Here is a 25353-nt window from a genome sequence, read left to right as displayed (position 1 = left end):
CCCTGCAGGACATCCCAAGGCTGTGGCCTTGCCTCCATTCCCTACAGGATCCTGCAGGGATTTTAGCTGCGGAGTTTAGGATGGCAGAGGAAATCGGATGGGTCTGCAGACTTGCCCTTCTCCAGCAAAAAAGTATCAGCTCACCAGGAAAAAAACAGCAAGTATCAATATAAGCTGAGGCAGTAGTAATTCTGCAGCTGAGCCCCTCCCACTGCCAAAACCCTTTCAGATGGCCTTCAAGGGTGGCAGCAAGCTGAGACATGCCTGGCTAAAAAGGAATTTGGAGGGCTTTATAACCAGAGCTGAGGCAAAGGAGCTCTGTGTACACAGTCCCAGCAGATACTTTGTAGGACCAAAGATACGTGGCTTCCAGCAGCTTTTTTTCTTGGTGTCTAGACTTTTCCACCTTTCAAATTCATATCCTGTCATGGAAAAAGTGCAAAGTGATGCCATGAGTTGAAACTGCAGAGATTTCCTATTCCCCAAGCAAATTAGACTTTTGCAGGGGAAAAAAAGGGTATCATGATATTAGTCAGGCAAAAGAACCATTGCCTTCTAGTGAGATTTTGCTAGAATAAAAGGTAAGTCAGAACTTCATGGTTTCTCCAACAGATTGAATCTTCCTGAATTCACCTTCATCTCTTATTTTTCAGATAGAGCACATTTTATTAATCTACCATATCACTGCGCTAAGAAGTAGTTTCTATAAAAGGGCGATCATTAATAAACACTTAGCTCTTATATAACTCTTCCCACTGCAAGACTGGCTTTTCAAACATTAATTAATCTTCCTCCACATTCCTGAGCGGGAAATACTATTCTTATTTCACTTCTGAAAAAAAGAGAGCCACAGAAGGGTTAAGTGACTTGCCCACAGAGCAATCTTTTGTCATTACCGGCGCTGGAATTCATGGGTTCCAGCATCCAGACCAGTGCTCACACCACATCTTTCTCATTCTCCAAGCTGACAAAAGCATAACGAGAACTGGTTCCCCCAGCCTGAAATGTACGCTGGTGATTACGTTCTTAACACTATGCAGCTCACACATAGCAAGTGAGAGTGTGCCTTTCATAAACTTTGCCAGGTGGCCTTGCCTTTCTTTCAGCTTTGACTTTTTTTATCTTTAATTTTCCTTGCTGGATAGGCTCATCATCCTTGCATGTGGTAGATTTCATCCTGAATCTCAACACTGGGAAGTTGACTTGATCTTTAATTAGGTAGCCAAGCCCAATGAAAACAGCAGGAGTTTGTAGAACGTAACCCACTCCAATTCCTCCTGCATTCAAAGGATGTATTTTGCTATAACCTGATGTGAATGCTGTCTTAGGAACAAGCTGGGTAAGTAAGCAGTAATACAGCACTGCAGATCAAACCCCACAAATGGGGAAGAGAGGGAGATTTTATTAGGCCACCAGACACTCTCCTATGATGAACCTTACTTTCCTTCCAGTTTGAAGACTGAAATGAAGATGTTACACAACTACGTTATGGGGGGAAAACCTAATTTGCAGACAGTTTAATCACAAGTATTAAGTGTTTCATAAAAGAGAGCTCTGTTCTAAGTTCTGGCCTGTAACAGCCTGCAGCTCTTTGGATAAGCAAATTCTCACTCGGTTTACGTTTCGCAATGAGTAAAATTAATATAAAATACTTCCCCTGCTTTAAAACGGGATTTGAAATCTATGACTTAAAAGACTTCCTCATCAAATATTTAATGGCTGTGTTGCTGTCATTCTGAAATTGTTACACATTTGGTCCTTGGCAGGCTGTGAGCTATGTTCCAGCCAGCTCTCCACATACATTTTGCACAATCTGTCACCAGTATGAGACAGAAGGAAACAATCCATGTTTTTAGTGGAAACAGGAAATTGGGGGAGTACACGCTTTTTTTTTTTTTATGTCACTGAATCTTGCCCCCCTCATTGTCTTTCTTTGCTTTTCTCCTTTGCCTCCTGTTCTTGCTTCTCAGCTGGGCTGTGTCAAATGCTAAATCTTAAGTTAACTGCTGGCAGGCAGTCATTGCTCAAAGTTATCTTCCTGTCCTACCACTCACTCCACTCCAAAAAAAACATTCCTTGTTTTACACTGGTTTGGTAATATAATCCCCCCGGTTACAGTTATGTCTACACTCTGGCACATCTAGACATCTCAAATGCTAACAGTGTATTTTGACCTCCACTGATGGAAAGGCATTATGTTTGTCCCTCTTTGATCAGTCCTGTCATGCTATACAGTTCTAGTATTAGAGAAGCTATTTAGTAACCCATTTCATAGCGGGGGTTCTGTTGGTAGTAAACAGTCCCTGTTTCAGTGCCCCCAGAGGACAAGTCCCAGAATCTATTTGCTGTATTAAGATCACAGGAACGTTGAACTCCAGCGCAAAACATGCACAGGTCAACAATATAGATGCCCACGATTCAATAAATGAATGGCTAGCAGAGGCAAAGGAGAAAACAGGTAGCGTATATGAGTAGAAAACGTTCAACTATCAGAGTCAACTCTGTTCCCCTCTTACCATGCGCTCTACTCCAGACCTGTGTTATTCAATATTAAAAAAAAAAAAAAAAAAAAGTGTCCTTGCCTCTTTAATCTTGGCTTTTCTACCAATAATGCCAAGTACAGCAGCTATGGTGGGACACTTGTTTGTTAGGTTCATCTGAACAATCATCTTATTCTAGATCTTATTGCTTATTAACTACTTAGGGATTCACTAGAAAGGATAATACCAGGAGATGATTTAGGGCTTAAACTGCTAATAGTTTAAAGGGAAGCTGAAGTCATGATGGAGATTTATGAGGAGCATGTAAAATCATAATACTATAATCAAAGCATTTTCAAATCAGCTTGTCATTGTGATATTTAACCAAAGGCCTGTCCTAAGAAGCATCAGTTAGTAGTGTTGGGCTCATTCATAATATCTGTAAGAATTAAGACAACAGATTAAATCTCAGAGAACTGGTAAAAATCAAGCTAAATCATGATTTATCTTGTAGGCCTTTTGGATTCCAGCAAACCATTCAGAGAATCAATGAGATGTTTGTTAAAACGAGTATGACAGGATCAGGTCTATTTCAGGGAGATGAGAAAGAAGGCAGATGAAGTTAGCAAGGTAATTACTAGAGTCGTCACTTTGTGAACATATACAATAAAATAGTTCCTAAAGAACAGGCCTCAAGGAATTGCATTTGGCAAGTCATGCTAGAAAAATACAACTTTTAACTGGGATTTTCTAAGGAAACTAAAAGAGAGAGATACTCAGTATCCATTGAAACTCAGTGGAATCTCTTCATCTTAAATCACTTAAACTACCTGAAGACTCCAGCCTTTTGTTGGCAGAACCTACAATGCGTTTAGTGGAGAAAGGGAGTGGGGAAGAAAAAAATTAACGTCAAAATAATGAAATTTCAATGCCCCATTGGATGACGAACTTACAGAAAAAGCAGGAGGATGTTTCAAGCTATAGTGATTTGGATGCAGGTTCAAGCATTTTTAAAAACAAAACCACTTTCTGAATAATTATTAGTAGTTCAAAGTCAAGTTCAAAGTGTCCACTTAGAGACCAAGCCTTATACGATCTGTAGGCACAATACAAGTAGATAGGCACTTAGTGGGATATTCAGGCAAAGCAGTTTAGGAGCCTACCTCCAGTTCAAATCAGTAAGAACTAGGAGCCAAATTTTTTTGAAAACTTCACAAGGCACCTTTCTGCATCTTAAAGCACCTGAGTCTCTTTTGGGCCCAATGCTTGCCTCTGTTTTTATCATTAATTTGGAGGGTGGAATAGAGAGTGCAAGAATCAAACATGCAGAGAACTGATTGTTGGTGAAAATATTGGAATAATGATAAAAATATATCATATGAGCTTCTTTAATCAAAGAATTCTTTCAAACAGTAACTTAATTAGTAAATATTAATATGACACCTAGTATAGCTAAAGCACAATATAAACAGGACAAAGCAGTATAATGAGGAAACTGAAGATGATAGATAATCTGCCTGAGTAGAAACAGGTTGAACACGGAAGGAACAAGAAGCTATAGCAAATGGTATATTAAATATGAACTCACATGGTGGACAAGGATCGAAACTCCTTTGCCACTGAAACATGACACAGCACTGGAGAGGAGCGTATTGCATTGAAAAAGGGTTTACTAAGCAACCTATTAGGTCAGCCATCTCTGTACCTGTCATAGATACATAACTGAGCGAGGTGCATAAATCCAAATACTATAAGTAAATGTAAGATACATGTAAATGTATCAACCATTTGTCTTCTGAACTGCTTCTATCCTCAGAACAGCACCTTCTACTTAGTTCCGGCCACTGCTACTTAAATAAGAACTTTTGCAGATTCATCAGAGAAAAGAAACAAGCTTAGTAAAAGAGCGGAAGAAAACACAGCTGAAAGAAGCCCCAGTAACTGTTTACAGCCATAGAAAGAAGACATTGTTATCCACTAAGAACAGAGCAAGAACTGCTGGTCTTAGACTCCAGCAGAGAAAATTCAGGTTAAATAACTAGAGAAACCTGAAAATGAAGTTTTTTACAAAAGAATCAGCTTCTACAAAACACTATAGGATCAGTGTCTCTGGGTACGTGCAAGGTTGCATTAGTCACTGATCCAGCAGAGATCATAGGAAGGTTTCAGTCAATTCTCATTTTGCACAAGGAGTGGATCTGAATGCATGTCTCAGCCTCAGAGGGACTGTGAATAAAGGATACAATACCAACATAAGTTGTTATGCTAAAATAGCAGTTTATACAGGAATAAAACTAAAAGGAGACAAGGACATACTGGTAAAAGGAAAAGAAAGAAACAACTTCTCTCAGAGATGGTCAAGGGAAATCTTCCATAGATCGAGGGACAGAAAACAAAGTTGGAAGTAGGTATGTAGGTAAGTCTCCGTGGTAACATGAGAAGAATGAAAGCAGAGAAATGAGGATGGACAACAGGAAAGTTAATAACTTGCAGAGAGTCAGCACAAACTAACCGCTCTGGCTAAAGGAAGTAGACATCTCGGAGTCATGAAGCTCAGGTGCTACAACTGATTGCAACTTTTAAACCAGAACACAAGTTTACAGTTAAAACTTCAGAGAAGTTCTTTTCTTTTAATAGTAAATAACATATAATAAGCAACATGAATATAGTAGAACAATTTTTAAGATGGCTGCTGTGGTAGAACTGATGATTGCCCAGCTGATCATTTGACAACAACATCATTTGACATCAATTTTTATTACATACGTAGGTATTCATACATTTGTTCACTCTGTCCCTCCTTTAAAAATCACAAGCCCAGTTTATCGTGGACAGCTGTGGTAGTGTATTTTCCACTTCTCTTGCTTGACATCAGAGGCTTTGCTTTGCTCCTCAAGCCTTGCTTTTCACTATCCTTTGAGGCACCTGCTCTATCTCCTAACCAGGTATTCAAGCTATGTTTGGGTCTGATCTCATACAGCAGCTGACCCATTCAGGTATGTTACCATTTCCAGCCTATACCCATCTCACACCAGGCTGCCCTGCCACTTTCATTATCCCAGCGTTTATCCCAAGGGAGCTCAAGGCACAACACTACCCAATGCAACTGGTTGAAAATCTGACCAACTAGTTTTCCACTTGCTGATTTGATGAAATGAGGCATTTCATGATTACGTTAGCAATTTTGTCGACGCTTTGGATGGTCAAAAATTTTATTCTGAACTTCTGATATAGTAGAATAAATAAAATCGATAAAATCAACTGAAGTATTTCAGAATATTTCGTTCCACAAAACAAGCAACCAACCACCTTTTCTTAAAAACACAGGATAACAAAACATTTTGATCTTTGAAAACCTTCCTCCATATAGAAATTCCATATTTCCGGTCAGTTTTAATATTGGGACCAGGTTTAATATTGGTGTATAGCTGAATGCTGAATGCCTCTTCCCAAAAAGGCAGGCCTTTTCAGAAATAACATTGCCATCTTCCAACACAAGAGGCAGTGTCATCTGGGTACCGCTCTTGCATCATCTTCACTGACATACAGACTAGTTTTTTCCCTTAACCTTTTTATTGCTGATGAAACCTGGTGATATATTCTTGTTTACCATAAATATGAATGTGTGACTATGAAAAAAGAGCAGAGTAGTTCTTTACCACAAATCATATTTTGTGCCCGTGCAGTTAAATAAGAAAATTAATTTGGTTTAGATATGCTTATGCTTTCTTTTTTGTGGTCACTTTCCAAACTCAAATATCAGACTTTCCAAATTCAAATATCAGAACACTTGCAGAAAAAGCAACCTGGGGGTAAATTAAATAATATACAGAAAAAGTAAAGTGTCAACCCATTAAGGTAATTATTTATACCAATAATGTGATCATGGGAATCATGTTTTCCCAAACAGGAAACAGATTCACTATTTTTGACCTGCCATGTATTTTTGACCTTCCATGTAAAACAAAACTATCTGCCCAAAACATCTGCACATGGAGTACTGCAAACCAATTTCTAACCTACCACAATTAGATTGAGATTCATCTATAAAAATATTTAGCAAATAATTTCAAAGAAAGAATTGATTCAAGAAATCCACCCAAGCAGGAAAGAGGCCTAAACTTAAGCCAGTTATTCACAATGAATTGTATGTAATATTTCTACAGGAAGTTAACAGGGGCAGGATATTACTTCAGGATGATGGCATTACAATTGGGACAGTTCTTTCCTTCTGCTCCACAGTCAGGTAAAAGAGTTCTACTACCACATAACCCTTTTCTCAGCTATCTACAATGGAAAAGGAGGAGTCACTGTGTAAAGTCTGGATTCCAAAACTCCTTATGACTCACCTCTAACTATAAGTTTCCTAAAAATGAAAGGTATCAGCCAAATGAAATAGTTGTATTTCCAAAACCAAAGAGGAAATTTATGCTCCAAAATGTAAGCCAAGGCAAAATTCCATGAGTACAACAATGTACCAGAGCCTTGACTTCAGCCCAACTTTCTGCTGCCTGCTTTGACATCTTAGAAGTATTATCTACTCTGTGCAAATTGCTACTATACATGTTGTGAGTTCTCTGTAAGGTCCAAAAGCAAAGCAAGACCAGACGATAAAGAGTCATTATGTTCAAAATAACTACCACTGACAAGTGTCCTTGGATTTAGAAGGATGTTCCAGGAAAGAGGTAAAGACAGTTGTGCATATACCAGCAGAGGAAAGCTGTGGATTTCAGCAAGATACATACTGGGCTCCAAGAGAAGTCTTAGAAGACACATTTTAGTTCTTCCAACACACAAGGACAGCTATTTAACCACAGCAGAAATCTCCCGACTCTTCATATCCTAAAGAGCTCTTCCTCCTTGATCATGTGTTCAGACACTCCCATTCATGTGCAAGTCTTTCCATTTCTACTCATTGCCCTTAGAATATCCACCTCGCCAAAGCAAAATACCCAACATGTCCATCACTGCACTGTGCAGGGTCACCTTGTCTCACCGTAAAAGAATATGATTTGGTCACATAGAATATAGTTCTTGTTTACCGTGCATGCTCCTTATTTCTTCATGTTTTTAAAACTAAGCAGGAAATACCCCCATAGACTGACATAGTAACAGTTGGTCTTTTAAGGTCAGTAATGTTGCAAGACAGATAAATAGTGGAGAAAGGGGGATTCTAATTGTCCTCAAAACCACCAAACATTTTTGGATCACAGAAGTGAAGGCCTCCGGCTATTCTACTTCTATTAACTTTTGTTAGGTTATTGTCTTACAGGATAGAAGGCACCCAGTAGCACAAATTATTATTGCATGTACACTCTACAGTAAGCCTTAAGACAGGAGACCTCAACAGAATGTGGGTAAGATAAGTGCCCTTCACAGAAATGACACCGTGAAGCAAAAAAGAATATCAAAAGAAGAAGGAAAGCACCAAGGACTAGACCATAAAAAAAAATACATTGTGTATCAAATATTGGACTCCTTCCTCATACTAGGACTCTGGTATCCTTCTTCAGTTTGGGCATTGGGCTCCGGTATAATTTTTCAGTTGGGGCAATGACTTACTTCACCTGCAGTCCCACTACAAGATGTCAAACAGCATGGCGATATTCAAAGGGAATATGTATCAAAACCAAGCATTGCAGTTGTGTTTGTTTCTTAGGAGGGCTAAACTCCTGATGATGCCACAAGAGTACTTTCTGAGTGAGGAATGAGAATAAGACCTTCAAAATTTAGCCCAGTGAGATTTTAAAAGGACTGAAGGAAAGAGAATCACCAAATATATGAGGAGATACAACAAGGGTGAAGTACCTTTGTCGGAGATTTTTGAGTTATGCTTTTGTTTGTAACTATCTGAAACAGAGAAAGAAATAGCGTGTGAATCTTACATGGGGGAAAGGAAGGCAAAAGGCAGAGAAGCCAGAAAAAGAGGAGAAAGAGAAAGAAAATATAAGAGATGATTTCTTATAGGGCAAAGGGAAGTGGAGTCTTGCCGAGGACTTAATTTTATTTCCTTCATGCAAAAACACCAAGAGCAGCAGCAGCAGCAGCAGGTGGCAAACATGCAAGTCAGAGAGCAGCAGAATATTTTGCTGGAAGGGAAAAGATGAAGCCCTGAGTGCACCGAGCTGGTAGGACCAGGCTGGAAGCAGAATCAGCTGTCTGGGTGTTACTTACTGTCACAAACATAGGGTTTGTCATGATCATCCTGGGAGGCAGCATCATTCCGTCTCCTGCCACCTCCAGATCCCCGAGCCTGCAAGGACAAGAGGAATGTTAACGTTATTCCATCGCCCCCTCATGTCTCCTTGTGCCCCTCACCCTCCTATGAAAAATGTGCGATATAAACTAAACAAATCCTCAGCTTCCATACAGGTTTGTCAAGGGTGGGCTTGACCTTTCATCTCCTAAGATATGCACTATGTTAATGGACCTTGTAATGCAGTGGAGAACCCCTCCACAGATAACCCAAACTGTTCATCCATAGCAGTAGGTCACTGCCAGCACATATTCAGTCGAGTATCATCACACATTCATTTCTGAAGATGTTCAAATACCTTGCTCAACTGAATATGAATGAATGAATAGATGAACAGGTGTTAGAGGATAAATATAACCATTAAATCAGCCAGAAAACAGGCCCCAAATAAAACAGAGGTAAAATTATTTCCTTTAATATTTTCAAAGGGGAGTTTTTTGTTTTGTTTTGTTTTCTAGCTGAAAAGCAATGTTTTGAAATGGCCTTCTGGGACAAAGATACCATGGCTAATTATTAAATGGAGCTTTGGTCAGTTAGGGGAAAAGATTAGGTAACATGGCTACCTGCAATAACAGAGAACAGGAATTACCCAGAAAGGTCTCTCTGCAGTTCTGTGTTCCTACAACATACCAAGTGGGCAGCCCTGGGAACTGAAAAGCTCTGTTTCTCCACAGCACAGACTGCTCTGTCCTGAGCTCCAGGGGTAAGAGTGGAATTCAGCATCAAAGATACTTGGTCTTGACCCTTCTCAGCTGAGATGCCAACAAGGGGACAGTTGATATCTGTCCAATGGTGGAGGCTGTGATGTGGAACTGGGAACTGAGCCAAGGCCTTCAATTCTTTCATGTTCACTAATGTACAGTCTGTAGATGACAATAATTTTAGACTTGATCTTTATTTGAGGACATAATCTGCAGGTGGATGCCTAGATAGTCCTTTATTAATTCTGCCAGCTACTCTGTTTCTGGGTAAAAGCAACAAAACTGTTTCTGCTGCTCCTCTTAATAAACTGTTGATGTTTCTCTACCCTGGACAAGGCCGCCTGACTCAAATCCTTCAAGCTTTTGCATGTGAAAATAAGAAAGGGACAGAGCTTCATCAAGTAAAGCTGGAGAAGATGTAGAAATTCTGAGAATATTAGTGCCCCAGACACAAAGGGGTCATATGAGCTCTGTCCCTCTTCTATGGATTTGGCGCTGAACTAGCACTATGTGAGCTGCATTCCATCGGACATCTAAAGAGAAAGAATAAGGAACGGTTTTACTGGCCTGCCACAGTCTGTCAAAACGGGGATTTATAAAAACTTCACACATTATTTCCCTGGGATTGCTCAGGTCTAACTCTTAACACAGTCCTGAAGGAAAGACATGGATTTGCAGCTGTCTGGATGGGGTAAACACTATTAGGTGTAACAAGTATAGCTCTGCCTTCTGCAAAGACCTGTGTGCAGATCAGCATACACGTGCCGAGTGAGATTTGTAAGGGTGAACTGAAAAGCAGTTTCTCCCTGGAAAAGGCCCCAGCAATAATTGTTTGGGGGAAGCTACTTTACTGACCATATCACATAAAATCATCTTACTAGTCTGCAATATTTTCTCTCTGACTGCCAGCTCTGTAAACACCCTCTGGGCTATGAAATCAATCCCAGGCTAGTTCCTTTCTTCCCTCGCTACTGCAAAATGTGCCGCAAGCTGAATTTCGGTCCATGGCAGCTCCTATGCCACCCTCGGCTCATCAGAGAGTCTTCACAGAGACAAGAGATTGGCCCTTAATAAATATTTCTGCTGATACCTGGATTAGGATCCAATTTCCCTATCCTACCAGCTGCATTGGCTTTTCAGGGCTGTGAAAAAGCTGTAAAGTCTTATTTCTGTCACCAGTCAGTAGGTCTGACTCTGTTTACACACTGAAAACGGATCTGTTGAGTAAGAAGGTACTATTTTTACATAGGCACCTTTCAGAATAGGATGGTAATTTAAGGTCTGTTGCTCAGAGTTTCGCTAGTCTTACAGCCAGCTGTTTCCCTTCAAACCGTTCTCTACAGAAACGCAAGGGTACAGCATTCATGTCATGACCGCACGTCAGATGTACTTTTTCATGCACTGAACACACAGAGGGAGATTTTTCAAGTCAATGACTTTCAATGGGACTTGGGTTCCTGAATGTCTTTAGCGCCTTTGAAATTGTCCCATGGGATATTCAGCTGACAAGCAGAGAATCTGTACAGGTGCAGCTGCATTCCTCTCGTATCCCCTAGCAAACTATCCTTCCCAGCTCCTACCACATTGTCCCTGTCCAGCAAAGATACTAAAAAGCTCCTTCTGTAAATCCATCTCTTCGGCCCTCAGTGCCCTTCCTAATGCTCCCACTATTTCAGGGCTAGCCTTCAGGGGGTAGTAGACCGAGCAGCTGCCCCAGAGGCACTAAGCTGAGTGCCACGTGCTGGCCGTCGGCACTCCAGTCTGTTGAATTCAGTCACCCATGACTGCCTTCATTCTCCTGACGGGATGCAGCAAAGACTACAAGACTTGACGTGTGAGGCCTGGAAGTCATGGCACAGCAGCCTTAAAACAGCCCTGAAGCAGCCAGAGAGAGCAGCCAGAGGGACAGATGGAGAGTCCAGGATTAAAAATAAAATCATGCTATAGGGAAAGGAAGGGGCATGTGCAATTTGGAAAGTCCAGAGCAGTAATTCCATCGCATTAATCCTGCATCGATGCTGTCAGCCCTTCTCACTCCTTCTCTGAATCCCCAAAGGCCACACTCTGCAGGATCTAGTTTCCTATGCGTGTCCTTCCCCTCTTCTGCCCTCTAAAAATAACCTAACCAACTCCTTCCCAGAAACAAAGTGCTGCCCAGGTTTCATGTCCCCTAATTTCAAATCCTGGGTCCCGATTCCCTACGGTGGGTCAGGCTCACATTAGAAAAGGGCTCCTTGAAGACTGGCAAAACACTTGTGACCAGACGCAATTCAGGCTGCAATTCAGGCTTACCAGTTTTCAACAGCTAGGGAATCTGGCCCTAATTTTGAAATCCTAATTTATACCACATTTTGCTTTGGTTATTGATGCCATCAAATAAAAAGGAAAATTGCTCAAAGTATTTGGCATTCTTCAGACTTCTCTTTTTTGCACTGAATGAAGCCAGGGCACTAGCAGAGTAGGACTTAGTTGCAAGAAAAAGGCAAGAGATCCTGCTGCTCCTATACTTAATAGGGGGCCAGTTCTAGGGCAGAAAATAAGACGTAAATTTATGCTTCAAAATGAATGGGACATCTATTACCCTCCAACTCCTTTCCCTACAGGAGCAGAGAAAAAGTTGTAGAGTTATTCTGAAACACTTTCCTGAACAGGGGAGTAAAAATTTGCACATAACAGTAACTTCGGGACTTTGTTTGTGTAGGCCTGGGATATATGAACACAGCAAACTCCCTTCTCTTGAGCAGTATATTGCTTTTAGCTATTCACTCCCTTTCACTCACCCTAACCAGCATGCGCAATTTATGTGAGAGCAACTTATTAGGAAAGAGTTGTTAGCCGGGGATATTAGTTGATCGCTACAGTCAAGCTTGTGTGCATGTATCGATTCTAACTCCTGGTTTTGGTTACTGGTTCATACAAATTTTCTGAAACTTACATTTTTCTGGAAAATTTTTTTCCAGGTGGGGGTCTTTGGCTAAGAAAGAAAGAAAGAAAGAAAGAAACTGGTTCAGGTGATTTTGAGAATAAGGAAGGTGAAATATATACTTATCCAATTATTAAAGTGCTTTGATCTTATATTAAAGGACTTAAGCTCCAAAATAAAGAGGAGCAGAAAACTGAAACAACACAACAACAGAAGAAACCAAAAGAGAGGGTCTGATGCATAAGTACATTGCAAGTATTCAATGTGGTTTCATGTCTCTCTCTTATTCAAAAGCTATTATATCCTGCTCATTTGGCCTAAAATGTGGCCCTTCTTGCTTGACTCCTACAAACACATCAAAAGGTACTTGTAGAGCTCCTGTGCCCCTGCAGCATCCGCTGGAGCCAAAGAAAGATGAAAATGCTCAAAACTTCTGAGAATTGTGTTCACATTTATAATAGATGCCTAGCTTAAGGGGCCACAATTGAAAATGTGGATTCTAAGTTTTAAAATGTTGGCCTCATTACTTAACCGGTGCCCTGCTGAAATTGTGAAAAGACATCTTAGGTAAGAGAAGGGACACAGACTCCCCTAAGGCTAAAATATTGCCCATTTTAAGCAAATGGAAGATTTGCCATTGGCTCAAGAGGGCCAGTATCAGCCACAAAGTGCTACCTTGGAGAAAGCTGAAAAACTTATTAACACAGTTCAAGTTACTTTTATTAATATTTTTTTTGGCTGTCATGACTGAATTTGTTCTTTTCTGTAATTAGTAAATGTTGTTTTAAAGTAAGAGCATTGTAATAGCAGGATGTCATAATTATTACAGTTTACATTACAATTGTAAATACAACACTGTAATAAATTTACCCCAACTTTTTACTCTCAAAATAGTTTTTTTTTGTTGGTAGTTCACAAAAATTAACTGAAAAAATACAAAAAAATCTTCAACCATATGACAGAAAATTACCTACAGTATTTTCACTATCATATATCCATGGATATACACTTTGCATATACAATACACATGACAAATATACACTAGAAAGCAGAGGTTTGCTGCCTTCCTTTCCATTCCAGTAAAGTCTCCACCTACCCGTCCTCTAGGCCTGTTCTTTCTTTTTGGAATATCTTCTTCCAAATCCTCTTCCTCATTCACTTCATCTGCATTTTCATCATTTTCTAAAACCCTCTGTGGTTGAACAATAAACAGGAATGGTTAGAAGAAAAGAAGATGACACATAAAACCAACTGCTGCTCTTTACCACAGAGACTGCAGGTTATTAAATTACAGTTGATTAATGATATAATGCCAAATCAGATCCCAGAACCCCTACTTCTTTCTGCTGAAGCAAAATTTGCTTTCCCTTCCACCCTTGGTTCTCCAGGGAGTTCTTATTAAAAAATACCACTGATATCAGTCAACTATGAAAAAAAGGTTCCTAAGAAATAACAGTGGCATCACTGAGCACTGATATCCCAAGACAACACAAGTATTAGTATGCATAACTGCAGGTCCTGTCTGGGAAATTGTTTGCATGATTTTTTTATTTTGGTTTCTTGCACCTTAAATTGTTTTGTTTTCCTCTGATGTTGAGAATGCACTTTAAGAAGACAAAAATCAGTGTTTTTCTCCTTGGCAGCTCAGAATTTTCTTTGTTTAGTGAAAATAGAGAAAATTCCCCCATATATTCCAGCATGTTTAGTGGATCTAGAAAGTAACATCTTTCAGGGCTTACACCACAGGTACAACTCTGTAATCTGGAAGCAGGGGTCTTGCTGCATGACAATGCTGAGGAAGTACAGGTCTCACTGAAGTTAATAGGAACAATAGCAATAGTTTCTTCAATTAATTATTTAATAGGAACAATAATTCATTATCTCACATAACTGTGAGATGCTCAGGCCAGGGAATTTCAAACCTTTTTATCTTCATCTTTTGAAATGTAACCTCTATAGAATCAAACACAGTCTGGCCACCCTGAAAACATGCACAAGTCGGACATCTCACAGACAAAGGCAAGACAAAACCATCACAACACTAATGTGGAAAGAAGTCCCACTGAAATCCCCTCAACCCTTGGTATGTCTGCTGAAAATACAGAAATGGGCCCCAGCCACCCCTGCCATTCTTGGTGCGGTGCCATTTCGTAAGGGACTAATCTGGAATCACTAACTTATCTTTGCCATGCCACCATTCATTTAAATTACAACATGCAGCAATGATGCAGATTCAAATCAGTGACTTCAAATTGATGGGGAGAGGTTTTTCAGTCTTACCGTATTTGTCCCTTCCCTATAATTTCTAGTTAACAGCTATTTGAGAGCCAGCAGAGAGAGAACAGGAGCAAATCACACTTTCTTTCTCTCCTTCCTACATACCTCAAGCACCAAATTCTGAATTTGCGCGAAAGAATACAACAGAAATTTCACTTTTAAAAAAGTCTGTATTTGGAAGACCAACTATACAAGTTTATTCCTATTTTATCAGCTAAATTTTTAAGACTAATATTGGACAGTGTCCCTTTTAAAAAGTACAAATAACTTTTAGAACATGGTAGAGGATCAAGTCCTCATCTGGTTTTTGCTCCTTTTATTTTAAAATCTCAGGAGGCTATTAATGAGGTCAGGCCATCATGAAATACAATTTCACATAATACTAGAGTACTAAATACTAGAGGGTGTAGAAGTTAAGCAAGTTCCAGTTCTACAAACATAAAATGTTCCTTCAAAATTCATGCAATTGCATACATTAATTGACATCATCTTAGGAAACTGAAGCACTTGGAAAATGTTGCACATGAGGAGACTAGTGGTATGTAAGAAAATAAGCAAACTTACTGATATGAGTTTATATTTTCACATTGTTTCATATCTTAAAGTATCTCCAAAAAAAGAGAAGGCTGCAACCGTATTGTATGTGGGAGGGGAAGGAGGTAGTTTACAACAATACTACACAAGAGCAGTTAAGAGAAATATTACAAACCACTTTCTTTGTTTAAAATTGCAGCATCAATTTAGGAAAGAGATAATAAGTAACCAAGTGTGAATATGGTGACACTGCCAGGGTAATGACTTTAATTCTTGATAGAAGGGGTATAGCCTTTCTGATGCATGGTGAGAAGGCTATTCTAAGCCTTTTCCTCCAAATGATGGAGACACACATTCAATACCAATTTACTGTAGGGCAAAATCCTCAACCCTGTTAAATACCAACTGTACAGCAGGTCCCAATGACTGCATCTATTTAGCAGGGGCAACCCTTACCCTTTTTAGCAAAGTAAATTTTCTTTTCCTATTCTGTCTTTCTAAAAGTTTCCCAGCCCAATGTAATTCAGTGCAGCTAAGCACCAAGTCTTCTTCTCCTGACAGATACTGTGAGTTTGAGAGGGTTGTAAGTGGCTGGGACTGAGGTGGGAATTACAGCTACGTCTATCCCACCTGCTCACTCTCACCACCGCTGAGGCTGGGCCCTTTCAAGTTATGGCACAGAAGAGCATGCAAAGGAACAAAAGAGAGATTTGCATTCTCTTGTTTGTCACACAGATAAAAGGCACTGATCGTGATTTTGATCTGGTACAGTCTAGCTGCCAGGTGCCGAAGTACACACTGAAAGCTGGCTACTAGTACAGGCTTCGGCGATCATTGTTCTATAGACTGAATCCAGATGAGCTGTGCTTGCATAAGAAACAACAGCAAGAGACGCCTTTTGCATCTGTTCTGATGAAACTAGCATCCAGATGACAGGTCACCGCTAGGGCAGTTTAGCTGAAAACTTTTTGTCTATTTTTGCACCTCCTCCCTGCTCTGCAATGCCCAGACTTGTGTCAGTTCCACCGGCTCTGAAGTCTCTTTCCTTGGACTGCTGCTGGGGATAATTTGGGAGCTCGGATCGCACAGCAACATGCAAAGGCACTTGTCAATCTCATAAGGATGCTGCACCATGACTTCTTGCGACCTTGGAAGCAGGTATAAACAGAGCTTTAGGGCACTCAGCTTAACAGACCCAGGCACACTACTGAAGAAGGAAAGACAGAGGAGGCCTCATGCCGAGCTTTTCCCCACTGCATGAGCATGGGATGCTTCCTCTTTGATGGTGCTCCTTTACCTGTGGAACTGGGCATGGGAGACCTAATTTTGCTGCCCTGACATGTGTGAAATTCCTAGCAAACAGACCAGTAGGACTGAGCTCCAAGTAATATAGATTTGATGCCCACGCTCTTCTGTTTCATTTAGCATGGGGCTGCCCACTCAAATTTTTACTAGTTTCAGGTATAGAAGCATCATCTTGTATCTCAGCCAAAATTACCAAGTTTGACACATTGCCAATGCGTCCTGCTAAAAATCACTAACAGAGACTCATAGCACAATGGTGTTTTAGCATCACCAAAGATTTGCTGCTGCTCCCCTGGGAGAGGCCCACTTCCCTAGCGATTTAAGATGTCTTTATAAAGTGACATGCCCTTATATAAGAACGCTTTATATTAGCTGAATTCCTTCTGTGATAGATCCACACATGTGTTTCTACTTTTAATTGCTAAAGGATGAAATGGAATCTTGGCAAATAAATTTCAAGCCATAATGTGTGTAAAGAGGCATTATTTCTCATACCTGCATCACTAATAGTAACTGAGATAATTAACATTAGAATATTTTTAATGGTTTCTTTTGCTTGTGTACTTCCTGAAGGCTTCTCAGTATAACAAAAAACAGACAAGGCAATAACATGTTTTTGTCTACAGGCAGCAGCAGCGAATCCAACTTCAAATCCATGTCCAAATTCACTTTAAATCTGAGGCACTAAAATTCAGTTTATGGTTGGGACCCATCTCTGCTTGTCAGTTTTATATGTAATCATCTCATAGTGCTGCAAAACAAATTCCAACACAGGAGCTGTGCAGAACACAGCCAAATGACTGAGATTCTTGTGACAGGAGAAGTATGCGAGATCCCGAGTTCATTTTGAGCATCACAGTGTAGCACAACGGTTTGATAACATTTTGACAGTAGAATGACACAGCTATCAACAGACGCACTGTTCTGCCACAGGACAAAATCTGCTGGGCTTAAAGACAAATTGTAAAATCTAGCCCTGCTGTCAGGGCATGGGGCTCTCCTTTACCTGGATTTCTTGTATAGTGTCTTCCTCTTTAGTGTCCGTTTTTTTCTCTATTCCCTCTCCACGCAGCAAGGCTTCCAGAGTTGTACTTTCTGATGTGAACCCATCTTTTTTCAGAGGCAGATCAACTTCTGAAAAACAAAACACACTGACTGTATGTGTCTCCCCCAGACAGCTAACAAGCAGAAAGACAAGAGATGGCAAGCAGAAGACTGACAGACTTTCAAGCTTGCTTCTATCTTGAAGGAGAGTTCTTCAAGTTCTTCTTTTAACCACTAAGGATCCCCATATAGGACTCATTTCTATCTTACTGAAAACCTGGTATTTTGTCAATCACTGTGTTTGCTTACAGGAAAAAAAGGTTGGACATATTGTATCAGGAGGAAATAAATGGGGAAAAAAAATCCTTCTCCTTTATGCAAACTCCCTATGCTTCACATAAAGAACAAAACCAGGGCTTTCTAAGATACTGAAATAACAAATATGAAGATCTGATCTCCTGAAGTAGAAAAGCAGTTTAATGCAATTTAGCATCTGGCACAGTTTACACAGCACAACTACAAGTAGCATTCTCCTGCACCAGGGCATGTCCCACACGTGGGGAAGCGGAAGGCTAGTGTGTGGGGCCAATGCTGAGAACTTAAACTGAAAAAACAAAGGGATGTCTCTTGACTTTTAATTTAATATTGACTACATAAAATCTTCAGTTAGTTTTAAATGGGCCTACACCAATGAAGAAACAGCAGTCAGCACAGCTGTAAGTGCAGAATCCAGCCCATAAAAAAGGACAACCCCCAGCCGCTGCAGGAGGAGCCAAGGCTGGTGCAGGGGCAGGCCTGGGGCATGGGACTCCAAGAGACCATGCAGGTTTATGTGGAAGTTTGATGCAACTTCCCATACAAATGAAGGGGCAGACCCTTATTCCCCTTCCGAACGCTGCTGCCAGATTATGAGGCTGTGCAGCAGACAGGCAAATACAGCATGTTAATTTTAGCAAGATGTTAAAATACACCTAGAGAAGAATTCCATTTTCCTTGCAGATCCTGGCATCTACCCAACTCATGCAGGAGTTCATTCAGAGCAACCCTATGGCGGGGAGACATCCTGAACGTCTCTTTACCTGACAATGCCAAGCTGTGGATTTCACAAGTACTCCCTCCCTTCTAAAATGAATTCCTTCCTCTAGGCCAACAGATTTATAAAGTAATAATGTACAGGACCGACACTCACAAATCAGCATCTGGTGTCCTTATTTCACAGCTCTGTCCACTTTTCATCTTTTAGGACTGTGTTTTGTGTTCCCCAGTCTGCCTGAAGCTCCCTGCCTTTCTATCACCGTGAGTTGTAAACTCTGCAGGGCAGAAATTCATGTGTTTATAAAGCCCCAAATCACTCCTGCAATCCAAATAATGAATGAACACTTCCACCTGGGACAGTAAAGTATAATCTGTTTCTTGGGGGCAATTGCGTCCCAGGAATATGTTTGTTCTATATATGAAAAACTCTAAGCCAGCAAATGATTCAGGGTCCCTGATCAGTGCTTCCACAACACGCTTGCTCAAGCCTTCTGAAGTGAGAGAGCATTGCTCAGCCAATAACCACAGAAAACCCAGCAAAAATTCCAGCAAAAGCTATTCTATTCATGGAGGGAAAGGCTGAGTACAAACCATGCAGAAAACCCAAACCACTGGGATTTTCAAAGGAAACTCCCAGGACAACCCACACAATGGGATAGGGTCAACAGTGAATTGATCCCCCTTCTCATCACAAGGAGGTCTATTCAATCAGGTCTCTGTTTTTGGCATTAAGCTCTGCATGCACACCCTTATGCCACCTTGCCCAACTGCTTCCTTACTTGAGCTATAAAAAAGACAGAGCAGTCAACAGAGAATCATACAGATTGAATTTCCCTGTATGAACTCCTAGTACCTCCCTCTGGATGCTAAATCCAGACATTTCAATAGAAAGAAGGGATTTTAGACTTGATTTATGTGCAAATCCCAACACTTGAATCTAAAGTCACTAAGGAACCTCCATAATCATCTCTGGCTGTGGGCTTGGCTTGGCTTCAAAGTCCTGTGCTTAGGTGCAAAAGGGCATTCGCTTTGTATTTAGAACCTTGTGGGACTGCAAAACCCAAGGGGTCATCATACATTCAGCAAGAGAAGCAGCTTCAGGCAAGCTCAAGGGCATCGGAAACAAACATGTCTTCACTGTGACAAGCTATGCCTGTCTCTGGATACCGATACAGTCAGCAAACGAATGCATTAGAAAAAGGGAATGAGCAAGGAAGGGGTGAGGGATAAGTAAAATGTATATGAAAGTAAAACTACTTCCTGTTTGTTCCAGAGATACTGAACATTAAGTCAGAGGGAAAGGTAGGCTTTAAGGTCAAAAACCAGCAGCTGTCTTTAATAGGCATGTTTGTTTTGTGTGGTGCTGCTACTTCCCACCAGCAAGACTCCAGGAGACTTTTCATCCAAAACTCTCAGAGCATTTTTTAATTACTAAATTTAACATCCCACTGACAAGGCGGTATGAGGTAATACTTTTATTCCCAGTTTACTGATGGGGAGATTGAGTCACCAAGAAGTTAAGTTAGTGAGCAGGAAATCCGGCAAAAAGAAACTCAGGGCAGCTGCCTCCCATCTGCCCACTAAGCTTACTGCTATTCAACTCCTGCATTTTCTTCTCCACTGGTAGCTTTTAGGAGTCCATTTTCATTCCTAAGTAGCTCTAGAAAGTGGGAAATGGCAGACGCTATCTTATCTGGAATGTAAAGTTTACAGTATAAAAACCTACAAAGGTCCAAAGACAACCCCTTAGTAATGAATTCAATCTTTGGAATGAACTCAGCCCTTCCTGGAAGATGGCTCGTCTGTAAAGGATACAGTAACGAAGACAGGAAATTACGTTTCCAAACCACTTTCTGAGTCCTCAGAGTTAAAAGTCTCCAAAAATCTAAACGATGGTTCAGTTAACCTAGAGAAATAGCTAAACACTACTAGGGAGCATTAAATTCATTTCACTAAATCCCTAATTATCTCTCCTCTGTTTAACTCTCCAGGATTTTCCCGCAAAAGCTAGAAAAGTATATTTTTCTGTTATGCCTGTACCCTAAAGAAAACTGAGAAGCCAACTCAATGCCTGAAATGTAGTTTTCATGTGAAAGATCAAGGCTTCCCCCAGATCACGGGAACTGCTGTACAGAAGCAAGGTGGGGTCCATTCCACCCGCTGTCCTGCTTATGAAGGCACCAGCCAACGTCAGAAGCTTCAAACAAGGCCAGAGAGAGTCTTTTAGGCTTGAGAAATTAAGCCACGATCCCACACTTGCCTCTGTTTGCTTTGATATTTGTTTTGCTATACTGTGCAGTCACATCAGATGCTTCAGAAGAAGGTATGAGTGTCTGTCAGGAGAGAAATGCAAAGAAAATAATCCACCCTAATACTACATTTCATCCTGATCTCTAACAGGTTAGTCCTGAGGGATAAATGCAGTATCACTTCCAGTTATCCTAAATGTGACTCTTCTGGAAGTGCACAGAATAGTCCAGCCCTTTCTGAATTTTGATACACTTTTGCCCTCAATGTTTTCCCACCTGAGTGAGTTCGACAGTTAAACTACGGTTTGAAAGAAGGATTGCTTCACTTTATTGCTTGCCCCCTTGTTCTTGCTATGAGATGGGGAAAATAGAGGTTCCTGACCAAACTTTGTTGTCATTTCTTTTTATTCCTCTCCTTTCGAGGATAATCAGTCAAAATCTCTTCTATTACTCTGCCGTGGGAACTTTTCCATGTGGCTTTGTCCTGTCAGACTTCTCTGAATTTCCTCTTATTCTTCAACAATCTTCCCCAGATGGACCAATACTGCACCTGACATTTTCAGATGAAGCCACATCCACCATTTAAACCAATGCATTACAATATTCTTTATATTACCCCTCAGGCAGTGTCCTGCAGTGTCCAAGCTGCATACTAAGCAGAATTAGGAACCTTGTAAGAGGGACAAGAACTTCCTGTAAGTAATACTTTCAACACACAGGTGACAAATTGAAATGTCCATCCCGCCGCCCATTCACCAAGCACATTCAGATCTCCTGAAGGAGGCCCACGCAGACCTCCCTGGCCACGATGGCTCTAAATAACTTTGTACTATGTGCAAATCTTTGTAGTTTACAAGGTACTCTCTCTTTCCAGTCTGTTCATTACTATATTACACAACACTGGACCAAACACCAAACCTTGATGCACCAGCTGCTAGCCTTTTTCTATAATGAAAGTACTTTGGTTTATTTCATTCTTTGTTTCATCTTTTGTTCTAAAAGTTTTGATCCAAGACAATGCTTTGTTTCTCTTTGGAAGCCTATTACATACCAAAGGTCTTCAGAAGGTCTAAGTAAGTTGTCAACCCTCTTATCTATTAGTCCTTTATGTATCATGTAAAGAATTTTAAGAAAGTAATGAGGCATGCTTTTCCTTGGTTTAAAAAAAAAAAAAAAAAAAAAAAAGGTCTGTTAGAACCTCCTATATCATCATTTCCCAGGTGGTTTACTGCTTATACCTAATTACTGTTTCAATCAATTTCTCAAATGTTCATGTAAAATTTATGGGTCTTTAAATCCTTGAATCACAACCAAATCCTTTTTAAATATAGGTAATGGTATTTGCTACCCACTAATTGTTCTAAATTCTTTCTATTGTAGCTCCTAGTTTGCATCACAAGCTCTTCTTCAGACATTGCAATTTCAGAGAACATAAACTTTATTACAAGTAATAACTACTAGTAAAAGCACTATAACTAAAAGTTTACTCTTTTATATAAAAATTTTAAGAAGGTTTGTAGATAAATTTCCTTTTGATTAGTATTGCAAATGCAATAGCACCTGGTTAGTGTAGGAGGTTCAGGAAATAGTCAGAACCACACAAAACGGAACTGTCAAATCAACAAAAATCATCAATGAAAAATAAAAAGTTATTTAAGAATTCTTCCTGTTTTAAGAAACCACAGTATTATTGGTGTCACAGCTAAATATTGTGCATGTATTACAATTCAAATATGTGTGTGTGCATATAATTAAAATTTATGTTTCTTAACTTGGCAGAGTCCCTTTCATAGTGATTAAATTAACATGGTTATTTCTGCTTACCAGCTCAGTGCAGCAACCTCTCTATTTATCAAGGTCCTCAGACTGCGGTGGTAGAATCTGAGCAAGCACCCATGCCAGCCTCATTCCTATATCTGTTTTCTATTGAACTGCTGCCTCCAAAAGAAGCACATTTTCACAAATCCTACAAAATGGTGGGCTTTTTCAAGATGTGATTCACCAAAATAGTTGCAAATTCCTGTCCTTAAATATGCTACATTTGGTTTACAACGCATTGGGAGCTAAGCAACTTTTCTGTGTCTCTTTGAAACATAAATTAAAAACAACCATCCCTTTTTCTATACAGTGCAATGTATTTGTTTTACAATGGATCATTTCCATCTCCACAGTAGCAGCTGCCACCCAAGCCATCATCTCTGTGCACTCGTAAGCAGCTCCATTTCCAGTTCTAATTGGGAACAGAGATACTTATTGGGTGAGTTCCAGCATGATCTATCACGCCAGAGACAGCTACTATGCAAACCAAAGCAATCCGGCTTCCAAAAACCCTCTTAGACAAACACTGACTTTGCACATAGATTCTTGCGTTTTTGTTTCTTGGTGCTGGTTTTTTGGAACTTAAAAAGTGCCAGAGGAAACTATATATTAAGAGTCCATGAAGTGCTGTTTAAGATGGATAAATCCAAGGATATTACCCTAACAACCACTACCTCTTTAAAATCATATAGGTGGTCTGAAAAAGCCACCTAATTCACAGCAAACAGAACTACTGCTGAGCGAATGCAGCCACTAAGCTCATTAAGAGGATGTGGCAGGATGTGTCTGAAAGTGCAGCGCAGTGGCTCAGCAAGCAATTAAATCCCATGACAGTTTAAAATGAGAATCTATCAGTGTCACAAGAGTGTGAAGCCTCAGCATCTCTGCTGTTCCCACCCCCAGCGTTTTATTTATGATGGCGTATTGGGAACATGGGAAGTCAAAAAGATTATAATGAAATATGCCATATAAAAACCAGATTAAGCCTGCTCTTCTTTGGGGAAATATGCAGAGAGAGAAGCTGTCTGTTAGCTGTCGAGTTTGCAAAAGATACCATCTTTTGGGATGGTGCTCTCTGCCAGCAGACAGAGTGCCCCAGGGGAAATGGTGGTGAAAAACCCAGACAAGCAGCATCCATCCATCCATCATACACTCATCTCCACATCTCCAAGGCACAAATATAGCGTTAGAGTGCAAAGGGTGGGGGCAGGGAGGATGGAATCCCTTAAGAAAGAAAGAGGAGACAATGCCTTACGTGAATAGCTGGATTTTGTAGCTTTTCTGTGCGCGCACAACCAGACTCTCCTTAGCTTGTTTGCTTGCTTGCTTGTTATGTTCATGGCCAATACAGTGATTTGTTACCGTCCTTGGAATGGATGTGTTCACAGCAGTGACCAGAACCAGGTACACTAAAGGCAAGGCTCTGCAAGCTTTTTTCATAAGCATGCCTCTGCCAGCACAGCGTGGCATGGATTTCCACTCCTCCTGCAGATCTGGAGCTTCAAAACCCTTCTTTCACTGCACCATCTCCTGCTATCCCAGGGGAAGATGCTCACGTTATTGCTGTTATGCTTTAATCCTGACCTTCCACGGTCCCTGCTATTTCCAACACTACTGCAATTCAGCACCCATCCGTAGCAAACTTGTCAGTGCCAGTTCTACACTTACTTACAAACCTCTCCAACACCACAGAACCTCCTGCCAGACCAGCACTGGGCCTCCCCTGAGACTAGACCACTGATAACACAGGCTCTCACAATGAGTCTGTAAAGCCAAACAAATGCCCCTAGAGACTAGTAAACATCAAGTTCACTTTATTTTTAATCCAAGCCAGACGCAATAAAGCCATAGCTGTACGGGAGATTATAAGGCTACTCCAGTAACTCTTTGTCTCCCCAACCAATTCCACCCTCAAACCTCATGTATATTATTGCACTCTGAAGGTAAACAGGGCCATGGTGAGAACAAGAATCCAGTCAAAGAGAATGATAAACTGGTTTTAGAAGTGAGACTACTTGAAAACAAGAGAGTATTTGTTTCCTCAGAAACAAACCGTTTTGCATGGACAGAATAGTTCGGAGGACTATCTGCCATTAAGTGAAAACTCCTCTTCAGGCTGCAGCCATGGGATCCTGTAAAGCTCTGAAATGAATCTTAGTAAACACTTGTTGCAAATTTTAGGCACTACTGAGGTTTGCTCTAGGGAGCACTGGGAGACTGGAAAAACCCCAATGCCTCCCTAGCATCTCTTCCTGCAAAGCTGCTAATCTTGTGGTAAGATTGGGGGGGAGCAGGGAGCAGGGGGAGAAAGTGAAGAGATGGAAGAAGACAGAGGAAGCTATGATATGGGGGGACTGTATACTTTCACTCTTCAGCCTGGGCATAAACTGCAGAAAAATCAGAGGACAACTTTGAATTTTAAGACCAGGATCCAATGGAAAGCTTCTATCAGCCCCTAGCTAAAATACATCCCAGGAGGTTACAACACAACAGAAGGGAGAAATAAGGCTGCAGAAAACAGCAGAGGCCCTCAAACATAAGGTTAAGCATTGTTTAGTTTAACCCATCATCAAAATGTGGACTTTACAAGCAGCTGTATTTCTTTGGCAGACTAGAATGCCTCTATAAAATCTCTCAATAAAAAAAAACAGCCTTTCTGTCAGTTGTCTCTTGGAAGTTCTTTACAGATTTATTTCTCAGCACAGATATAAATCATTGTCACATATAATAT

At 40.5% G+C, this 25353-nt stretch overlaps 1 protein-coding gene across 4 annotated transcripts in view; it reads right to left on the bottom strand.

The window, feature by feature from the left end:
• The window catches only part of DPF3 (double PHD fingers 3), a 200846-nt gene that overhangs the window by 83737 nt on the left and 91756 nt on the right, over nt 1-25353 (bottom strand). For 3 of the 4 annotated variants that reach the window (XM_087746419.1, XM_087746421.1, XM_087746420.1), the window contains exons 4-7: nt 17483-17610; nt 13457-13552; nt 12373-12411; nt 8655-8733 (exon numbers count right to left, since the gene is read on the bottom strand). In XM_087746419.1, the coding sequence (XP_087602545.1) occupies nt 8655-8733; nt 12373-12411; nt 13457-13552; nt 17483-17610 (342 nt within the window). Of the gene's footprint in view, nt 1-8288; nt 8331-8654; nt 8734-12372; nt 12412-13456; nt 13553-17482; nt 17611-25353 lie in introns of all 4 variants that reach the window. The other variant, XM_087746422.1, reaches the window with a different exon arrangement.

The sequence above is a fragment of the Nipponia nippon genome, unplaced genomic scaffold (assembly GCF_047370975.1).
Source record: "Nipponia nippon isolate SJK-2023a ecotype South Korea unplaced genomic scaffold, ASM4737097v1 scaffold_10, whole genome shotgun sequence".
Taxonomy (NCBI): domain Eukaryota; kingdom Metazoa; phylum Chordata; class Aves; order Pelecaniformes; family Threskiornithidae; genus Nipponia; species Nipponia nippon.
Note: the sequence above shows the minus strand (reverse complement) of the source record. Positions and strands in the feature narration are given on the sequence as shown.